Consider the following 19,980-nt stretch of genomic DNA (forward strand, 5'->3'; position numbering starts at 1 on the left):
AATTCCTGCAGCTCCTTTAATGTTGCGTCGGCCTCTTTTGCAGCTTCCTCAATCAGTTTTCATGAATTTTGGAAAGTTTGTTGACCTCGCCTATCTTTTGTTGTTTTTTGTTGTTCTCATCTCCTCTGGTTATTCTCTCTTAACACCCACAGGGGCAGTTATTGCTACAAAGTCAGACATGGCCAGTATTTTTCAGAAATCATTCCAGCCCATTTACATTGCTTCTTTTTACATCCCTTGTTGAGGCGGCGCCTTCTTTTGGAACACGTGTCACAAAAAGCCACAGAAAACCACATGAGAGTCATATGACCCTTGCTAATTTCTCCTAGTTTTCACTGCACTCACTGCGACATCCAACAAGTCATGTAATTCAGTGTTTCCCAACCGTTATTCAGCCAAGGCCCATATTTACATTAGAAACAATCTCATGGAAGATCACCAAACAAAAATGTCATGAAAAGTGGATAGATGGGTTAATTCTGTACTTTGTGACATACTGTATAGTTGAATAGCATTTATTTGTTCCTCCTGTCACTATACGTCTCTGGCATAGATAATTATACAAATATACATTTTCAGACCAATGAATTAAAATTTGATAATTTCCTGGCGCACACCTGATGATCTTTCATGGCCTACTGGTCGGGAGTTAGTGATCAAGGCCGATTTGAAACCGAGTCAGCCAACTAAAAATTAGGCTATTTATTATATATATTATATAGCATATGCCAGGGGTGTCCAACTGGTTTTGGTTCGTGGGGCACATGCGCCCCAATTTGAGCTCAAATGGGCCGGACCAGTATATCTGTGGCTTTTTACGCTATAAATAGCCACAATTAAATTGTTTTACCATTTTTTTGGGTGCACATAATTACAACTACATTTGGAAAAATATTCTCATTTATTGATTGTTATCTTGTCTCAAATGTCATAAAAATGTGTGCAATTCCAACAATATTATCAATCAGTGTTTTCATTTACAGTTGGAATTTACAGATCGCAGTAGATCTCCAAACTGTATGTACCTTTTATAAAAAAACTTTAGAAATCATTTGAAATTTTATGAAAATTTTTTTTTATGGGGCACATACAAACACCTACGGGCTATTTAGAGTCTTCAATCAACCTACCATGCATGTTTTTGGGATGTGGGAGGAAACCGGAGTACCAGGAGAAAACCCACGCAGGCGCGGGGAGAAGGAGGACATGGCCAGAACTTGCCAGAAACCCTTGTTCCTTTAATGTTACTGTTGGCCTCTTTGCAGCCTCCTTTGCCAGTCTTCATCTCATGTTGACTGATCACATGCTGACAATTTCTCCTTATTTAAAGACGTTCCAAAAGTCTTTTAACCAAGCCCAATTCAGCCAAATAAAAATTGGGCTGAAAACTGTTTAGACTTGCAGTACATCAGCTTTTGGCTCCAGCTCAGCATGTTTACCACCGAGACTGAAATTGGTATCGATCGACCCGTCTGGCCGTTGTCAAGAAAGCAAACAAGGGCATTTACTGAGCGTTCCTTGAAGGCACACCGCTGACGTAAGATCAAACACTGTACAACTGGCTCATTTGTGACCTGAATGTGTACAGGACAGTGAAAGCATGCTAATCAGCGCTGACATGGTAGATGAGCGGCAGTGACATGCTGAAAACTCATCCACCAGATGGCTCGGGAGGAGGCCCTCAACCAGGGAGCACTTTCATCAATCTGATTATGCTCCCTTTATTTTTAGCCCCTCCATGCCAGTTACCAGCAGCCATTCATTGGATTTTGCCCCATTAGCTTCTCATGCGGAACTCCAGGATGGGTGCTGGGATTACAAACAAGGAGCTGGAATGCATCCACCATTCTAGCATTAAGTTCATGTACAGTATGAGATGTTGCTGTAATTAACTGATGGAAACTGTTTGGCATGGGGCACACACAGTCAGAGGAAAACCTGGGTCACTGGGCGAACATTGCGTCTGTTACATCAATTACAGGACAATTAGATTAAGAAGTAAAAGTAAACTATTGAAGCAACCGGTAACCTTTTGACACAATATAAAAATTTACTTCCAGTATAAATTTAGTATATAGTATAAATTTACCTGGTTTGCCTTCCTCTGGAAATGAGCCAATACATTTGTAGCAGTTATGAGAAGGTTTTCCAGGGGTGTGACACAGAACCATTGCATTTCCCAAAGTTTTTAAGCCACGCATCCTCCTTCATCCCCCCAACAGAGATGGCCCTCCCCCTCTACCAAGATGAACCACCTGCAAAATAAACAATGAGTCAAAACAAAGCCCATTTAGAGCATTGCTTTTACGTTCTTTTTTAATTGTCCAGACTGCTTTTGTCCAGTAAGGCTGTCTGCCTGACCAGGACAGGCAACAACACCTAAAAAAGGTTTCACAGCACAAGCTAAAAACATTCAAACAATCTCAATCAGCAGTTTCACTTAACAACATCCAAACTCTTTAAAACCAAATGAAACATCGACAGCCTGATGTTTCGGCCTCGCAGCTTCTTAAAAGTCCTTCAAAAGTATTCAATGAGACCAGTTCTTCGATTGCAAATGTTGCATGTTCCATGGGAAGGAGCTGCACATTTAAAATAATGTTTCCACAGCTCAGTGTGGATCTTAGGTCCAGTTAAAAGCATGAGGGCCTGGGATCGAGTAGCGTATCTACCAGAATTTTTCCGGCAGATGTAGCTCCGCAGGTATGAAGGGAGCAGACCCAAGATGGCTTTATAAATGAAATCATGCTCATATTGTAGCCAGCGGGTCGACAAGTCTGACCATCCTACACAGTGATGTGTGAGCGTAAAGGCGATATCCCATCAAATCCTTTCCCTCCAAGTCAAACTGTGAGGTTTGACGTGACCATCATAATGTAGCATTTTGAGGTATTATCAGCTTCCCATAATCCAAGAAGGCATGAGTGAGTATATGTACTGTATGCATGTGTGCGCGATCCACAATCAATGGCCTCTTGTGCGCTGTGACAGTCTTAAACAGGCTCCAAGTGATGGATTTCAAAGTACATTGATGCTGATCTCTGTCTGCTTTGCCCATGCCGCTAATTCATCATCTCGCTGTGATGTCATAAACGCTTTGTTCTCTCTTGCTTTGTCTGTTTCAACACGTTTGACCTCCACCAAAGACCCTTTTGTTCTCTACAGTTGCATTCTTTTTGTGTATTTTGCTTGCTGCTTGTTCCACTTCATGAATATCCTCTTAGATTAGACATTGAGTTTGATTGAATAGGACAGGGAGCAACCAGGCAGGACGTGATGAATCGCATGTTGTCGGGGGAACAAGAAAATAAGCAGCAGCATCGGGATTCTCTACTCTGCGGGCCAGTGAGCGTGGAGACATAACCCTGAATTTGATCTCAAGATTGGCTTGCACAAATTGGAACAACAAAAATCTATGCTATTTATATCCCGACTTATGTCCAAAAATATCAAGACTCAAATGTTTTTGCTTCAAGCGGGACACTGAGGGGCCGTGTCCACACAGAAACAGCTTTTTCACAGTCTGTGTGTTCTTAATTTTGACTTTGTTTCCATTAAGCCCCTTTCTTAAGGAGGGGTGCTGCTTGCCTGGAAGCCGTTTCCAATGTGCTGCAAATTGAAGCTGAATGGCACTTTTGGTGGTGTGGTGGAAGCAAATGGAGCCATGACATCATTAGACGTTTCAGAAGAAAAAAAAATACTCGATTCATGATGCCAACCACAGGAACATTGAAGTCCTTGTGGATGAAAAGCTCTCAGACCACCAGCTGCCCTCTCTTGACCGCTGATTGTCAAATACGAATTTTCATGCATTTTCCCAGCAGGGCTTCATTGATTTGTTGGTCCACATATCATTTTCTGTCTCAAGTGCACTCCGGCCATGATCTAATTTCACAAATGCTCGCACATTTTGCCTAGCCAGAGCTTCTACCCAGGCTGCTGTGTCATAAAAACCAAGCCCAAATGGACGTACAATGGGATATGAATTTCCGCACCATATAATATTCGACCTGGGTAATTTTCTAACATCCAACGATAACGGTGGATATGCCACAATATATCGTGCCAGAATTTTCGAGTTGTTATGTTTTTATAGACTTGTTATGTTTTACAAAAATGTCATACTGAATGGGTCAGGGAAGAATCCTTTACATTTTGGTGCAGATTGAAGAATTTTTAACTGTTAGAGTCCACACGTATTGGGATCATTTGGGGCAGTCAGCTGCCATGACCAGCAAGTGTTCCTGCATTGGAAAAAACTAAATAAAACAAAACCTTAACTTACCCAACAACAACAGAAACACTCAAGATTAACTTTAATCAATACTGACAAAGATGTGATACAAAGGTAATTATTTACATTTTGTAACAGACAAGTGACAAAAGATGTTAACCACTGAAAAGAATAAAAACAATCAAGCTCCCATAACTGCCTTTGTACTGTATTTTCTTCTCGTCTTGTGGACTTCTTGTCTAAGCACCGCTTCTTGAGGCTGCTTTTCCCCCCCGTGATAAGCATAACAAAAAAGCCAAAGAAAAAGCAAACCATGCCCAGAATGAATCATTAGTGGCTGAATTAACGTGACGTGATTGCATGATGGCGATTGGAGCATTTGGAACTCTGAATTGTACCACTTCAGGGGGATTGTTTACAGAGGTTACACTGTATTTTTGTGTTGCTTTTTTACTGATTTAGCATTTTCGCACTCTGGTCATAATAAAGGATTATCTTATCGTTTGTTTTCAAACCTTACCCTAACCCTACAAATCCTTAACCGAACCTAACCCTACAAATGCTACAAACCCCACCAACCCTAACCCTTACCTACCCTATAGAGACCCAGCTTGTATAGACCTGTCCTGTGTTTTGTTTTGTTTTTTTGACAGCAGCTACAGTATACAACCAGAGCCCGTTTCGACTTAATGCTCGAGTTTAACGAATTCCTAATAGAGGTTATTTCTAAACTGCATGCTGTCTTAATCCTCTGCCCGTCTGTTTGCTCACCTCTCTCCATCGTCTCTCTCTGTCTCTCCACCTTCAGAATTGCGACTGCCTGCTCAGCCTGGAAGCGTACTCGTCTGAGCAGAAGCATCGCGTGTGCCAGTGCCTCAAGGACAACATCGACAAGCAGCTCGAGCTTCAGAGGAGGGAGCCCGCCGTTCAGCATTTTGACCAGGTACGGGCACTCCTGGACACTCGCGGGCACATCCAGTGAGCATTCTCCTCACTCATTTCAGGCCTCAAACGATGCGGTCAAGACATGAACATGTGTCTGTGCATATATTTGCATGCAGCCTCTCATTCACATGTTATCTCAATGAGCAACATGTCCTGCTTTCCTCTATTGTTCTTCTATGGTTATTTCATCTGCTTATGTGAATTTCCTTTTTTATTGTTTTTCTGTTGTTGTTGGCTTCTCAAGGACTGTAAATACTCTGTGTTGAGCAAAGAGGTGGTTGTTGGATTTGCTAGTCAAAAAGTCCTCAATAGGTGGACTGCAGTGCCGATCGGCACCCAGACACCTTTCTATACGGCTCCAGAGGCATTATTAGATCATTTTGACCAATGCTTGCAATGTAACCTGTGGTAGTAAATACGGTATATGCATTCAGGAAAAACACTGACCAATCACTTGCATTGTAATTCCTCAACAAATCATATACAAGGTAACGTTGCAAGTTGAGAAAGTGGGTGTGCATTGGCGAGGACTTCTGGAACAGGCAGGCCTATATGCAGGTGGTGATGAGGCTGATTGGAGACAGGTGCTGAAACAGAGCGAGGAGGGGGTGGGGGGAGGACGCAAAGCACCATCCAGGCTCCAATAAAGGAACTGCAGGGCAGTACATGACAGAGGTAAGAAATTCAAAGGCACATACAAACAAACAACCTTTCGCACTCACATTCACACCTACGGGCAATTTAGAGTCTCCAATTAATGCATGTTTTTGGGATGTGGGAGGCAAGCGGAGTGCCCGGAGAAAACCCACGCAGGCACGGGGAGAACATGCAAACTCTACACAGGCGGGGTCGGGGATTGAAACCCGCTCCTCAGAACTGTGAGGCCCTGAAATGTATTTCTTTTTTTTTTTTTACATTATTAAAAAAAATGTAGTCATGTAAACACACTGGCATTTAAATGGTTAAAACACCCTGCGACGGCCACCTTGGAATCAGTGTTTTTTCTTCTTCTTCCGATCAATGAATCACCTTTTTTTTCTAGACTCTCAACATGCTCGAAATCTCGCCAATTTTTTTAAAGTATGTGTAGCTTGTTAAAAATGTACGTGTTTTAGGGGTTCTGGACACAACCCCTGAAAACTCACTCAGTAGGGCCCTCTAGAAAGTTAGAAAACGCATTGAACTTGAGTCAAGACGAAGTTTGGTGGCTGTCACGCTCCAAAAAGTCTCAAGGAAAAAATATGCTATCAAACTATTAGGGAGTGAATTACAGTGCATGTTATGCCTCGACTTCAAGGCGTTGTCCAGAACTGGAACAACAGGATTTCTGCTTTCTGTGGATGAAAAGCTTACTTGTTATTTCATTCCTCTTTTGTACTACAAAGTGTAGTTCTTTGTGGTTCCAGCTTACCTTGAAGTCATAGTCACATTTTATCTTTGACTAAATTAGCTAGAACGGATAGCTGGGAAAGGCTCCAGCACGCCCGCGACCCTAGTGAGGAGAAGCGGCTCGGAAAATGGATGGATGGATGGATGGAACAGCTGATGGCTTCTTGCATACAAACAAGCTGTGACATCTTGAGGCGTATTGTGTGTGCACAAGCTGTTCCATTGTCTCAAAATTTGGTTGGTTTGGTTTTCTTGGTAAAGTGCAGTACAATTTTTCTCTTTGATAATCTATTTGCATTCCCAGTGCTGCTAACGCTTCCTTTCACCACTAATTATTTTCATCAGCAGATACAATGGGGGCACACAGGACCATGCACTACTGGTGCGCTTCATCCCAAAACACGTCATCTTTTTATCTTTGAACTCCTATAATTATCATTATCCCCCCCACATACTTTGCGGAAAGGTCCTTGCGAAGCAATATTATTATTATTCATTCATTCGTCTTCTGTACCGCTTATCTTCACCTAGGGTCACGGGCGTGCTGGACCCTATCCCAGCTGACCGGGCGAAAGGTGGGGTACACCCAGAACTGGTCACCAGCCAATCATAGGGCACATAGAAACAAACAACCATTCGCAGCTCACCTGTAATTTAGAGTCTTCAATTAACCTACCATGCACGCAAGTACCTCGAGAAAACCCACACAGGCACGGGGAGAACATGCCAACTCCACACAGGCGAGGCCGGATTTGAGCCCAGGTCTTCAGAGCGGTCAGGCAGATGTGCTCACCAGGTCGGGCACTGTGCCGCCATTATTATTATTATTATTATTATTATTATTATTATTCATGGAGGTGATGGTGGTAGTACTATTGGTCGTAGTTGTTGTTTTCATGTTCTTTTTCCCAAGAAGAGACTTATTTAAGTCCAACAAGCTGCAATACACAAAACATCCTGCAGTGCGAACTTGGCAGCCATACAAACATGTTCGGCTGCGTAAATTGTTTGCATATCGGCAGGCAGCCTATTGCGGTGTTTCCCAACCTTTATTGAGCTAAGGCACCCATTTTGCACGAGGAAAATACGACATTCGATACAAAACAAAAATGTAAAAAAAAAAAAAAAAAAAAAAAAAAAGATAACTACTTAAATAATGAGGATTATTTAAATTGAGTGAATTTGGATAATTTCCCACAGCACCACCTGTCCGACCTACAGGTCCCACGTGGTACCCTGGTTGGGACTCACTGGGCTATTACAGTAAGCAGTAAGCACGCACGTGATCAGTAGACAATGTCCACTGATTGGCTTTTTCAATTTTTATTAACATCACCATTTCTTAAGGGTGAAATGTACAATACACCCATTTGGACGCGCTTGCTCGTACGGGTAGACGACGTGCATCTGTCCGCACACGTTTCAGCCATCTGCTCCCCGGTATTAGACGTGTTTCGCTCCTTTTAACTTTTGTATCACACGTTGTTGGCCCAGCGCGTTGGTGTGAAAAAAAAACATTCACAAAACAAAGCTATGAGGAAAAAAACACCATCAGTGTTTGCAAGTACTATGCTACAAGCCACTGTACATGAATGCACAGCGAAATACATAACATAACTTATTTACCATTTGAAGCCTCCTATTATGTTGTGGCTTGCGCTTTAAAGTTTAAAAGTCGATAATGTGTATTTTGCGTATGCATGGATCGACCTACACTATATCTATCTGTCTGTTTATCAGTCGGTCTGTCTGTCAAGACCCAGGTGAACAAAGGATATAGTGTATAATTACTTTAGATAAACAAATAATATCACAATTATATATTAATATAGACTCCTGTAAACAGTAAAAGGAAGTGCGTTTGGATTTTATGACCCATTCATATGTTTTGCCCGTTGGATCAATCACGGCATTCCTTTTTAACATAAGTGGGATTGTTTCCCTCTTACATCATCAATAGCAGCAAACTGTTTAAATGTAGTATTCAAAAAGTACAAAGCAGGTCTATATTATCATACCTGATAGAAGTGCAAACATCGACCACATCTGAATTTTGAGAATTTCAGTCTGGCGTGCGTCAAAGAATTTACTGTCTTTTTCTTTCTTTCTTTTTTTGTGACGTGGCCTAACGCTGACATGGTATCTTGTTAAACGCCCCACCCCCCAAAAAAGCATCTTATTTGTAATGGAGTGTTACTCTAACGCTAATTGTGATTGGTTTGAAGCTTTATTTTTTGCGAGGCTGCGAGGGTTTGCCTTCGAGTCTGTGACAAATGATTGACACCTTGTAAGTCATGCCTTCTGGCTCTTATTGTTTTCTTTTTTCTTTCCTCGGGTGCAGTGGTTTCTAGTATATTAGATTAGATTACATGGGGTCAGAGATGGCCGATTTTTTTCACAGATCACATCCATCTATCCGCGTTCTCTTCTTCTTGTCCTCACTGAGGTCATCGGGCAGGAGGCGGGGTACACCCTGTACTGGTCACCAGCCAATCGCAGGGCACATACAAACAAACACCCATTCACACTCACATTCACGCCTACGGGCAATTTTGAGTCTTCAATCAACCTACTATGCATTTTTTTTTTTGGGGATGTGGGAGAAAACCAGAGTGCCCGGAGAAAACCCACGCAGGCACGGGGAGAACATGCAAACTCCACACAGGTGGGGCCGGGATTTGAACCCCGGTCCTCAGAACTGTGAGGCAGATGTGCTTACCAGTCGTTCACCGTACCACCACAGATCACATTTATCACATATTTTTATCATGTACTCTTTTACTACAAATATGAAAAAAGTGTTGCAAACGCTCACTTTTAAATCAGGAATTAGTGTTTGATTTTTAAAAAAATATTTTGATTATTAACAGTGGTTAACTTCCTTTAACACTTGTATGACAGTTTACCATAAAAATGGATTTGAAAATGTTACGTATTTTAAAGTTGCATTACAGGGATCTCGTTTGATGTACATCCCGCGTCCTACACGAAAAAAATGATCGGGGACGCAAAAAAGCATGGCGAATCGCCATCCACTAACACACAACATTGCTTACCTACATATGCGTGCAGGGCTCAAAATAAGCGGTCTCGTATCACAGTTTGCGGGTCAAAATTTGCATTTTGGGCATGAAAAAACACATTGAAAAGCAAAACTGCAAATCAGGTTTGCTGCGGAGACGGTCGCGAAGACGGAACCAAGCAGTGGCGTGGTGTGACATATCGCGCTTATGTCACCGATGCGTGGACACGGAAGTAAAGCGTTCGATTGAGGAGCGAAAAGACGGTGGTTGCAAAATGCGACGCCGAATTGAGAAACGAGAGGAAAAAAAGACAAATGGCGAAAGTGTGGTAGCATTTCATAGAGAAATGCAAGGCAAGCGCCCATTCGTTATAAAGGCCTTTTCACACCGCACTTGCTCAACGTGAAAGGACCATATTGCCCCAAATTTGGAAGTGCCGATGTCGACGACTACGGGGAGGTGAGAGGAAGGTTTTCCTGCTATAGAAGTAGACCGCACCTCGGCAACTTCTGCCACATGTATCTGTCTGTTCTGCAAAAGAAAGCCCAGGCGTTGCTCATTTTGAGGATGAGGAGACGAGCAGCAGAAAAAAAAAGAAGAAGAAATTAGGCGCACCCCATCATAATGACTCATCGGGAACAAGGCGAGTTTAGGTCTGTCCGTGAGCTACAATTTCACCAAGACCGCTTCGAGGTTTATAAACAGAGTCCGAGTCCCCCACTCCACAGCACACGAAAATCATTGTACCAGTCCCATTGGAGGACCATACTGACGTCACTGCGAAATCGCTCTCGAAATAATGCTTGTTTCTATTCGAGGTTCGTGTCGCTGAGCGTCAGACGCCCTCGACATTGTCGCCCCGCTCCGTGAGACGGCAAAACGCCCCCCTCACTACATACACGATGAATGGAAAAGTTGCGGGCGCCAAGTGCAGTGTGAAAAGGCCTTAACGGTACATACAGTGTGCTTTTTCCTTAGTATAGTCACTGTGTGACATACGGCCAATCTGATGATCTGTAAGAGGCAAAGCTTTGAGTAAAGTAGGTGAAAAACATGGTAAATATGGCCAGAGAGGAATAAGAATAAAATGGATCATCATCACGTATCCAAACAGAGGAGGGTTTTGATGAAGGAAATATTTCTCTCTCTCTCTCTCTCTCTCTCTCCCTCTCTCCCTCTCTCTCGTGTAAGTTGAGTTAAAGATGGAGAAATATTAGAAAATGGAAAAAAAAATTCTAAACAATGGAACTTAAAATTGAACAGGCAGAGTCATTTTTATGTGGACTTCTTAGTGGGGAGTTCACACTGGGAGCTCTTTTTAAAAGTGCATATAATATGTGAAACGCCATCATGAACCAAAACAAAGGTTTTGAACAAACATAACCTCTAAAATGGTTCAGTTAAGATTTTTTAAATTAAATTATGTCATATCGTTTGAGACTTCCCTGTTGTGTCACAATGCCAAACAGAAAAGGGGAAACGCAAAACTTTATTTTTCAGCACTTTATCTGAACACGCATAATGTTCTCTTTTTATTTACTTACTGTTATTGTAAAATGCAGCCCTACTTTTTTTCAGTAAATGAGACAACATTAAATAGTTGTGCTCATATGTTTGATTACCAGGGGAGAATTTGTAAGATGTGTACAATTCTTTATTATGCTCTAATATCTTTATCAGTGGCATAAGAAAAAAAAAAAAAACATCACCGATGATCGTTTATCTTAAAGGTTTTTGGGAAAATATATTGTTCCGAAAAATTTGCTATCATGGCATGCCTAAACACATAATATATTGAGAAAAACACAATAATATTGCACAAACAGTATACAAGATTAAATATTAAAGGGTAACAACTGTAATAAAAATCTGCAATTTAGCAAGATCATGAAACAAGAACTGCAATGGAGCGGAGGATTACCGTATCTATGTTCCGTGATGCTAAGTTACAGGGACTCATTGTTCCAGGGCTGGGACTCATTGTTTCCATGACATGTGCATCCCCGAACTCACATCGTCTCAAGTGTAAAAAAAAAAAAAAAAAAAAAAAGACAGATCTATGCTTTGTATTATTGCTTTAAGGAAGAGTGCCTCATGAATAGAAGATGTTGTGTTTAACTTATTAGTATTAAATGTACTAAATTGGTGGCCAATACTTGAGCACATGACACTTAGAAATCGGTATAATATTAGAGGAACATTGTCACCTTCAGGGCCACTGTAGCTATTGAGTCCTATGAATATTCTCGTCGAGTCTATCAACAATTTGATCATTCAAATCCACTTTCAAATGCACAATTCAAATGCACAATAGAAATCAACAATCAAAACGACAAAAAATGACTGACATATTCAGGAAACATACGCCTACAAGAGCTACAAATGCTCATAATATACAGTATAATAATATAATAATGATAAATGTTTGTTTAATTGTTGCATGATATATTTTTTCTAATGCGGCCCTCCGAGGACTCTTAAATAGTCTGATGAGCAGTCTACATTTAACCATGATGATTTGTTACACCTGTTGGTACAAGTCATATGCCCACTATTGTAAACTATCATTTTCACTTTCACTATTCCCTCCTCCTTTTTTTCCTGAAACAAGGGCGAGGAACTGTTTGCTTTAATCATATTGAACATCTCGACAAATGAGTTCACCTTTGATTGCCTTTGTGCGCACTACCTCAGAGGCAAATAGTTTGGTTTTCAGTCAACTTCAGCGCCAAGTAATTAAATGGGAAATCAGGAGGAGAACGGCTCTCTCATGAACGGAACAGAGGATAGGACCCGGAAATGCACGACTTCAAAACAAATGGACAGTTTCAAAAAAGAAAAATATACGGGCAGAGGTCGGTACACAGGCAGGTAATCCAAAAAAGGCGACAGTGTCCAAAAACGTGAGGCAAAAAGGCGAGGTCGATAATCGGAACAGGGTCTCGTCTTACTGTGAGTCTGTGACGTGGAAACAAGGAATGCTGGAACGCGACGACAAGGTACAACGAACTGGCGCCTAGAAAGTTTGAGACACGAGGTTAAATGCAAGGGGTAATTAGGAGCAGGCGTGTACGAGAGAGGGGGGGAAACAACAACCCGAACACACACCCATGACAGGATCTGTTTCCCTAGCATGCGGTCATCCAGTGTGTTGATTTTGTTGAACCCAATGTACAGTTTATGCCATAATTGCCCTAAATGTGTGGGGTTTTGCCCATCATTATATTGATTTCTATTGCCATCATAACAATCATATAATCATATGAAATGTGTGTGATTGAGCATGCCATTAGATTATTATATAGGTTATTTCACATCGTTTTGTTGATTTTACTGTGCAAGTTTCCATTGCATGCATATACTTGTATGTGAGGGAGGTTGGACTATTTTCTTTACTCTGTGTTTCATTTCTATTTTGCATGGTGGCCGTTATCATTAATAACTGGTGAGAGGTATTATCACACAAGCATATTAGGCATAAATTGCGTTAAAAACATACTCAGACCCCGTTACATTTATGAATAAATTTATAATATTTATATTATATATATATTTATTTATTTATAATATTTTAGAAATAAATCTGTTTTTACATTGCAGCCATTTGCTAAAATCATTTAAGCTCATTTTGTCCCACATTAATGTACACGCAGCAACCCATATTGACAGAAAAAATATTTTATTGTGGAGATTTTTGGATTTTTCTTTCTAGAGATGCTCAATTGGGTTTAAGTCAGGGCTCTGGCTGTGCCATTAAAAAACAGTCACAGAGTTGTTCTGAAGCCACTCCTTCGGTATTTTAGCTGTGTGCGTAGGGTCATTGTCTTTCTTGAAGGTGAACCTTTCGGCCTCAGTCTGAGGTCCTGAGCGCTCTGGAAAAGGTTTTCGTCCAGGATATCCCTGTACTCACCGCATTCATCTTTCCTTCGATTGCAACCAGTCGTCCTGTCCCTGCAGCTGAATAGCACCCCCACAGCATGATGCTGTCACCACCATGCTTCACTGTTGGGACTGTATGGGACAAGTGATGAGCAGTGTCTGGTTTTCTCCACACATGCCACTTAGAACTAAGGCCAACAATTTCTGTATTGGTCTCATCAGACCAAAGAATCTTATTTCTCACCATCTTGGAGTCCATCAGGTGTTTTTTAAAATTTTTGTTAGTTTTTTTTTTTTTTTAAGCAAACTCCATGCAGGCTTTCATGTGTCTTGCATTGAGGAGAGGCTTCGGTCGGGCCACTCTGCAATAAAGCCCCGACTGGTGGGGGGCTGCAGTGCTGGTTGACTTTCTAGAGCCTTCTCCCATCTCCCGACTGCATCTCTGGAGCTCAGCCACAGTGATCTTTGGGTTCTTCTTTACCTCTCTCACCAAGGCTCTTCTCCCCCGATTGCTCAGTTTTGCCGGACGGCCAGCTCTAGGAAGGATTCTGACTGTCCCAAATGTCTTCCATTTCAGGATTATGGAGACCACTGTGCTCTTAGGAAACTTGAGTGCAGCATCCATTTTTTTGTAGCCTTGGCCAGTTCTGTGCCTTGCCACAATTCTATCTCTGAGCTCTTCAGGCAGTTCCTTTGACCTCATGATTCTCATTTGCTCTGACATGCACTGGGAGCTGCAAGGTTTTATTTAGAAAGGTGTGTGGCCAATCAATATAATCAAACACAGCTGGACTCCAATGAAGGTGTAGAACCATTTTAAGGATGATCAGAAGAAATATTAAATATGAGTGTCACAGCAAAGGGTCTGAATACTTATGGCTGTGTGATATTTCAGTTTTTCTCTTGTAATAAATCTGCACAAATTTCAACAATTATGTTTTTTTTTTTGTCAATATGGAGTGCTGTGTGTACATTAATGAGAAAAAAACTTTCCGGAAGCACGGTGGCCGACTGGTTAGAGCGTCGCCCTCACAGTTCTGAGGACCCGTGTTCAATCCCCTGTCCCGCCTATGTGGCGTTTGCATGTTCTCCCCGTGCCTGCGTGGGGTTTCTCCGGGCACTGCGGTTTCCTCCCTCATCCCAAAAAACATGCATTAATTGGAGACTCTAAATTGCCCGTAGGTGTGAATGTGAGTGCGAATGGTTGTTTGTTTGTATGTGCCCTGGGATTGGCTGGTGACCGGTTCAGGGTGTACCCCGCCTCCTGCCCGAAGATAGCTGGGACAGGCTCCAGCAGCCCGCGACCCTTGTGAGGAGGAGCAGCTCAGAAAATGGATGGATGGATGGATGAAAACTTTCCGTACCCACTGTATATCCATCCATTTATCTCAGGTTATTTCAAGTCATTCTGTTTATTTCTATTGTGCATGTTGTCTGTTGTCATCAATAACTGGTGAGAGGAGCCATCGTACTAATCATGGTATGTACATTGCACATGTGCTTGTACGTGACCGAGCGTGTCGTTGACAATTTTTTTTTTTTTCAGAGTTTTTCCTCGTCATTATGTCGGTATTTATATTGTGCAAGGTGACAGATGTTTTTAATGTCTGGCAAGAGAAGCAAATCACATTAAGCATGTGCGCTTGTGCAAATTTTTTAGGATTATGGATTTTCCCAAAAACTATCACAACAAACGATAGTATCGTTTGTTTTTTATGCCACTGATATAATGATAGTAAACTATAATAAATCCTTTTAAAGAAATATTCACAATGAGCATTGGCATTTTAATGTGGAACAATAAATATCTTGGATAAAAATATGAATAAAACAGCCTCAGGCTCTGTTTGAAAAATTGCACTTCAACAAATATTAAAAATTAGGACAGCGGTATAAACAGTCGTTAATGCCTAACAGGCAATATACTGCCAATCAAGTTTCCAGTTGGTTAAGAAAAATTGCCAAGTAGCAACATTAATAACATCGCAACAAGTAGATGAAAACAAACTGCTTTGAGTCAAGATTTGTCCTACTTTTGTTAAGTCTGCAGACTTCCTTCTTAAACACTGCTTTGTCAGCATGTTCAATGGCTACATCTCTTACAATAATAGTGCTACACTGTATATAATGTGAGCATATGTGCGCCATATTCACGTTTGTGTTTCCATTGTTGGGCAAAGGGTTCCATAATTACAAGCTGACAGGAAAGGAGAATAGTCCCACCGTGTTTTTATTTATTTATTTATTTTTAATTTTTTTTATTCCCAGTTGTAGAAATTGGTTGAGATGGTTGTGCTTAAAATGGATCTTCGTCACCATGAGGTTTTGAGTTGTGTTGTCTTTGTTGCGACTTCATACAAATTCGACATACCAGCTCGTTGACTTGAATCCAAAATGTTCCCACATCGTCTTGGTGGCGTCAGGCTTTGGAACTAATTGCGTTTATGCCGCTCAATTTTCTGTAACTGCAGCTCCTGGCTCGCACTCAGAAATCTTAGCTTTAACTGAGCTTTTATATCGATATACTATATATATATATATATATATATATATATATATATATATATATATACTTCTATATAAAGTATATATATATATCGATTTGTTTTAGCGTGTTAAGTAAATTAAAGGTGAAGAATGTTAAAGTGGCCCTTGGAAGACAAAAGTTTGGACACCCCTGGTCTCTGCGCAGTTAGCTTTGGATGAGTAAAGCTTTTGAGACGAAAGAAGCATTGTGAGCACAGTTTGCCGTCATTAGTGAAAAAAAGGATGCCGGTTATAAATTTGGAAGGCTGTGTATGCTATATTTACAACGATCTTTTTTTTTTTTTACTTCAGGTCTTGTTTTCAAACCGATGCCCTCGATTTGGCTTTGCGCTGCTATTTATTAGATAGAAACATAAATAACAGTTAAACTTCCAGAAACATCTGTTCTGCCCAGTAAATACATAATTTGCATGCCTCTTACTGTCTTTTGCCTCTCTGCTGCAGACGCGTTCCTGCTCATTGTCTGTAATTAGACATGCGTGGATTGCATTTGGCCCTACTTGGCTCTCTCTGCATGCTATTTTTGGGATGCGAGGTTTAGATGTACATTTTTACTGAGGAGCTGGTCCTGGCTAAAAAAATAATGATTGAATATTAATACTTTAATGCACATTTCTTTGTAACTATAATTACTCCCTCGAATGAATGTGTGCATGATAAGATGCAGTGACGAGATGTTCCAGCTCACTCGTGATATAGCTACAGTATATTACTATGTTAACTTATAACTGTTCAAAATCGGCAAAAAAAAAAAGTGAGTCGCATTAATTTAGTTTACTTTTATTTAGTTTAATTATGTACTGGTTACCTAATTTTTACACTTGCTTGACAGCTTTGAATGTTAAAATGCTTATTAAATTGTCTGTACACTTGAAATTCCTATAAAATACCACGAGGTGACAGTATTGCTTTCCAAACCTTTTTAAAATGTGCTTAGAATTGTGATTATCCAAGATCTTAGACAAATGTAAAACATTTAACAGGTTTTACCTCTCCAGTTCCTCAAACTAGCTATGCCTCCCTCCATCAGGCATAATCAAAGGATGAGTAGTTTGACTTTATTTTAGTTTGTAGAGTTTCACAGTGGCCAACTTGGTTTTCCACTTTACTAAGAATGTTAAAATGTGTCTTAAAAAATTGCCTGTTCATTTGATGAAAGTCTTTGCTGACTGTTTGACCGGGAATGGATAATAATCTCCATTATTTCCTATGGATAAAAATCGTTTTGGAATCTGAACAAAGTGGTCGACCATTGACCCGAAAAATATTGAGTTTGACTTCTAAAACCCAATACCTGGTCAGTGTTAAACATTGCCAAAAAAAACCCAAAACATTTTACCACTGAAGCAGCATTGCAGAGCTTTTCATTTTGTGTTCAATCAACCAGAGTTGTTTAAAATCTGATGTGGCCGCTTATGTTTTATGGCGCTCATTAAGAAGACGAATGTCCACGAAAGCAGTCCACTCTCACGATCCCACGACCATGCTGATGCAGTGGGTATAACAGGTTAGATGAAAAGTACAGAAATGTTTGAGAAAATATGCCAATATTTTAGATGAAATATACAAAAACATTATATGAAAATACATTTTAAACATTTCAAAAAAATACTAAAATACTACACACAAATACAAAACGTGAGAGGAAAACTACGCAAATATTAGAAGAAAAAACATTTCAGACAAAAATATGATAGACAACATCACGGTCATACAGAAAATTAGACAAATAATGTTTGATGAAAAAAATAATACAAAAGTACGAGGCACACAATTAAACAAATATTACAAACCAACAATATTAGGAAAAAAGTACAGAAATATTAGATGAAAAATACAAAATATAGTAGATAAAAATTACACGTATTAGAAAAATACAAAATATATTTGAGGAAAACTCCACAAATATTAGGGTAAAAAAGCATACTTGTCAAAAACATGATGACACTCAATGTCATACAAAAATTTCTAAAAAAAAAGATTACAGTGGTGTCTTGAGAAATGTGTTTAATTTTTTCTGTGACCGTGCGTATCTCATATAATTTTTCCCCACTGAAATGAATGGAAATGCCCTTAAGCTGTTACAAACCCACACAAAAAAACAAAAAAATGTTTTTTTTTAAATAAGGAAAAATAGCACATTGTAATTTATTGAAAATAATAGAGTAATAATATCAGAAAATAGAATATAAACAATTTGTGCATCATACATTAACATTGCAATCCAATTCATTGTGCTGCTCCAGCTGATGTGCCCGCCTTGGCCAACAGGCGGCAGTATAATACAGACATGCAGACACAAACTTGACATGCAGACTTCTTGTACTTCTATAAATGACTTATGCTGTAAAATTAGTCCGATTTTGTACAGGATTAAGAATATATGCTTGTGGAGATTGCGTTCAAATATCCATTGCTTCCAAAACCGCATCGATCGATGCTAACCATGCTTTATGTTTAGTGTGAAAGCAAACCCGAGCTGGGAGTGGCATTAAACATCTTGAAGCCTCCTTTTTCATGATAAAATAGTTCATATACATAATGACGTACAATACTTGCCAAACTGCTACTTATTATGAAATGTATTAAATTGAGGTGACTGTCACTTTTCAGTGCTCGTATCTCAAGTTCGTGGGCGCAAGTCAAAGCAAACGGCCGAATAAGAGCTCGTATCTCAAAAAACCGGGTCACTTGTATCTCAAAGCACCTCTGCAGGTGAAAAATAAAATAATACAAAAATGTAAACAAATACAATAATAATAATAATAACAATTTTAAAAAATACAATAATATTAGGAAAAAATATTGGATGGAAATATGAACATCTCATAAAGATCATCATAGGAAAAATGTCACATCTCATAAAGATCATCTTGAAGATAATAAGACAAACGTTTAAGGCAAACAAATAACTAAATATTCGACAAAAATAGAGAGCATTTAATGTAATACTTAATACCTGACAAAAATACACACATTAGATGAAAACAACATGGATTGTAGCAACAAAAAATGAGAAGGAAATAAAGGAAGTAAGAAAATAAAACCAAAATTTGACAAAAATACAAAAATACAAAAATACAATACAACGATCTTTGTCACCTGAGCTGCCTCCTACCATGTTTCATTGCACATATTCGTCTTGTGTGTAGGGTTCTCACTGTTGAATATTTTCAGAATCGATTATTCTATCGATCAATTGAATAATTGAGAAAAGGTATTTTGCATGAAAGTTTATTGCAAAATTGACTGTTTATTAACCAATTATTGTTAAATAATAACACAATAAATCAATATCATAGAAGAGGGAGTGATGTACTCACCAACCTTTTTGAAACTGAGAGCTACTTCTTGCCAAGTGCTACTACTTTGATATACACTTCTGAGCCTGCTTCAGGTTCAACTACGTCATTTACAGGTTATTCAAACTATGGCTGCAAATAACTATTATTTTCTTAATATAGATGAAACGGACTGTTATTGTTTCCATAAATTGATTGCGATTCAGTTACTAGTTTGGTCGGTAACATGTCAGAAAAGGGAAACAGCTTGATCGTTGTTTCCCAAAGTAAAAGCTGGCGTTTGCAAATATCTCATTTTCATTAAACACAAAGATAATCAGTCTTCTTTCACGGAGGACTGTAGAAAATTGAGAGTATTTACAGTTGAGAGGCTGAAATCCGGGGATTTGGACATTTTTTAAGTTAAACAATGGCTCTAAATAATTAATCGATTACCAAAATAGTGGTCAATTAATTGGATCATCGATTAGTTGTGGATTAATTGTTGCACCTTTAGTTGTGTCTTCTTCTTTTTCGAGGGCTTGTGTCCTTTTCTTTCTCTGTTTGTTTGCTCAGCAGCAGGCGGGACAAGTCGAGCAACAGCGACTACTCTCAGATCTGCTAAACAAGGTAGCAAGAATAATTGAAAATTGAAACATTATTACTAACCCATCGGAAATGT

The 19,980-nt window shown here is 39.7% G+C and overlaps 1 protein-coding gene across 7 annotated transcripts in view; it reads left to right on the plus strand.

Annotated features, from left to right (window-relative positions):
• rgs3a (regulator of G protein signaling 3a) overlaps positions 1–19,980 on the plus strand; it is a 138,303-nt gene that overhangs the window by 48,601 nt on the left and 69,722 nt on the right. For all 7 annotated transcript variants that reach the window (XM_061699184.1, XM_061699183.1, XM_061699182.1 and 4 more), the window contains one exon: positions 5,043–5,177. In XM_061699184.1, the coding sequence (XP_061555168.1) occupies positions 5,043–5,177 (135 nt within the window). The remainder of the gene's footprint in view (positions 1–5,042; positions 5,178–19,980) is intronic.

Source organism: Phycodurus eques, chromosome 15, assembly GCF_024500275.1.
Source record: "Phycodurus eques isolate BA_2022a chromosome 15, UOR_Pequ_1.1, whole genome shotgun sequence".
NCBI classification, from domain to species: Eukaryota; Metazoa; Chordata; class Actinopteri; order Syngnathiformes; family Syngnathidae; genus Phycodurus; species Phycodurus eques.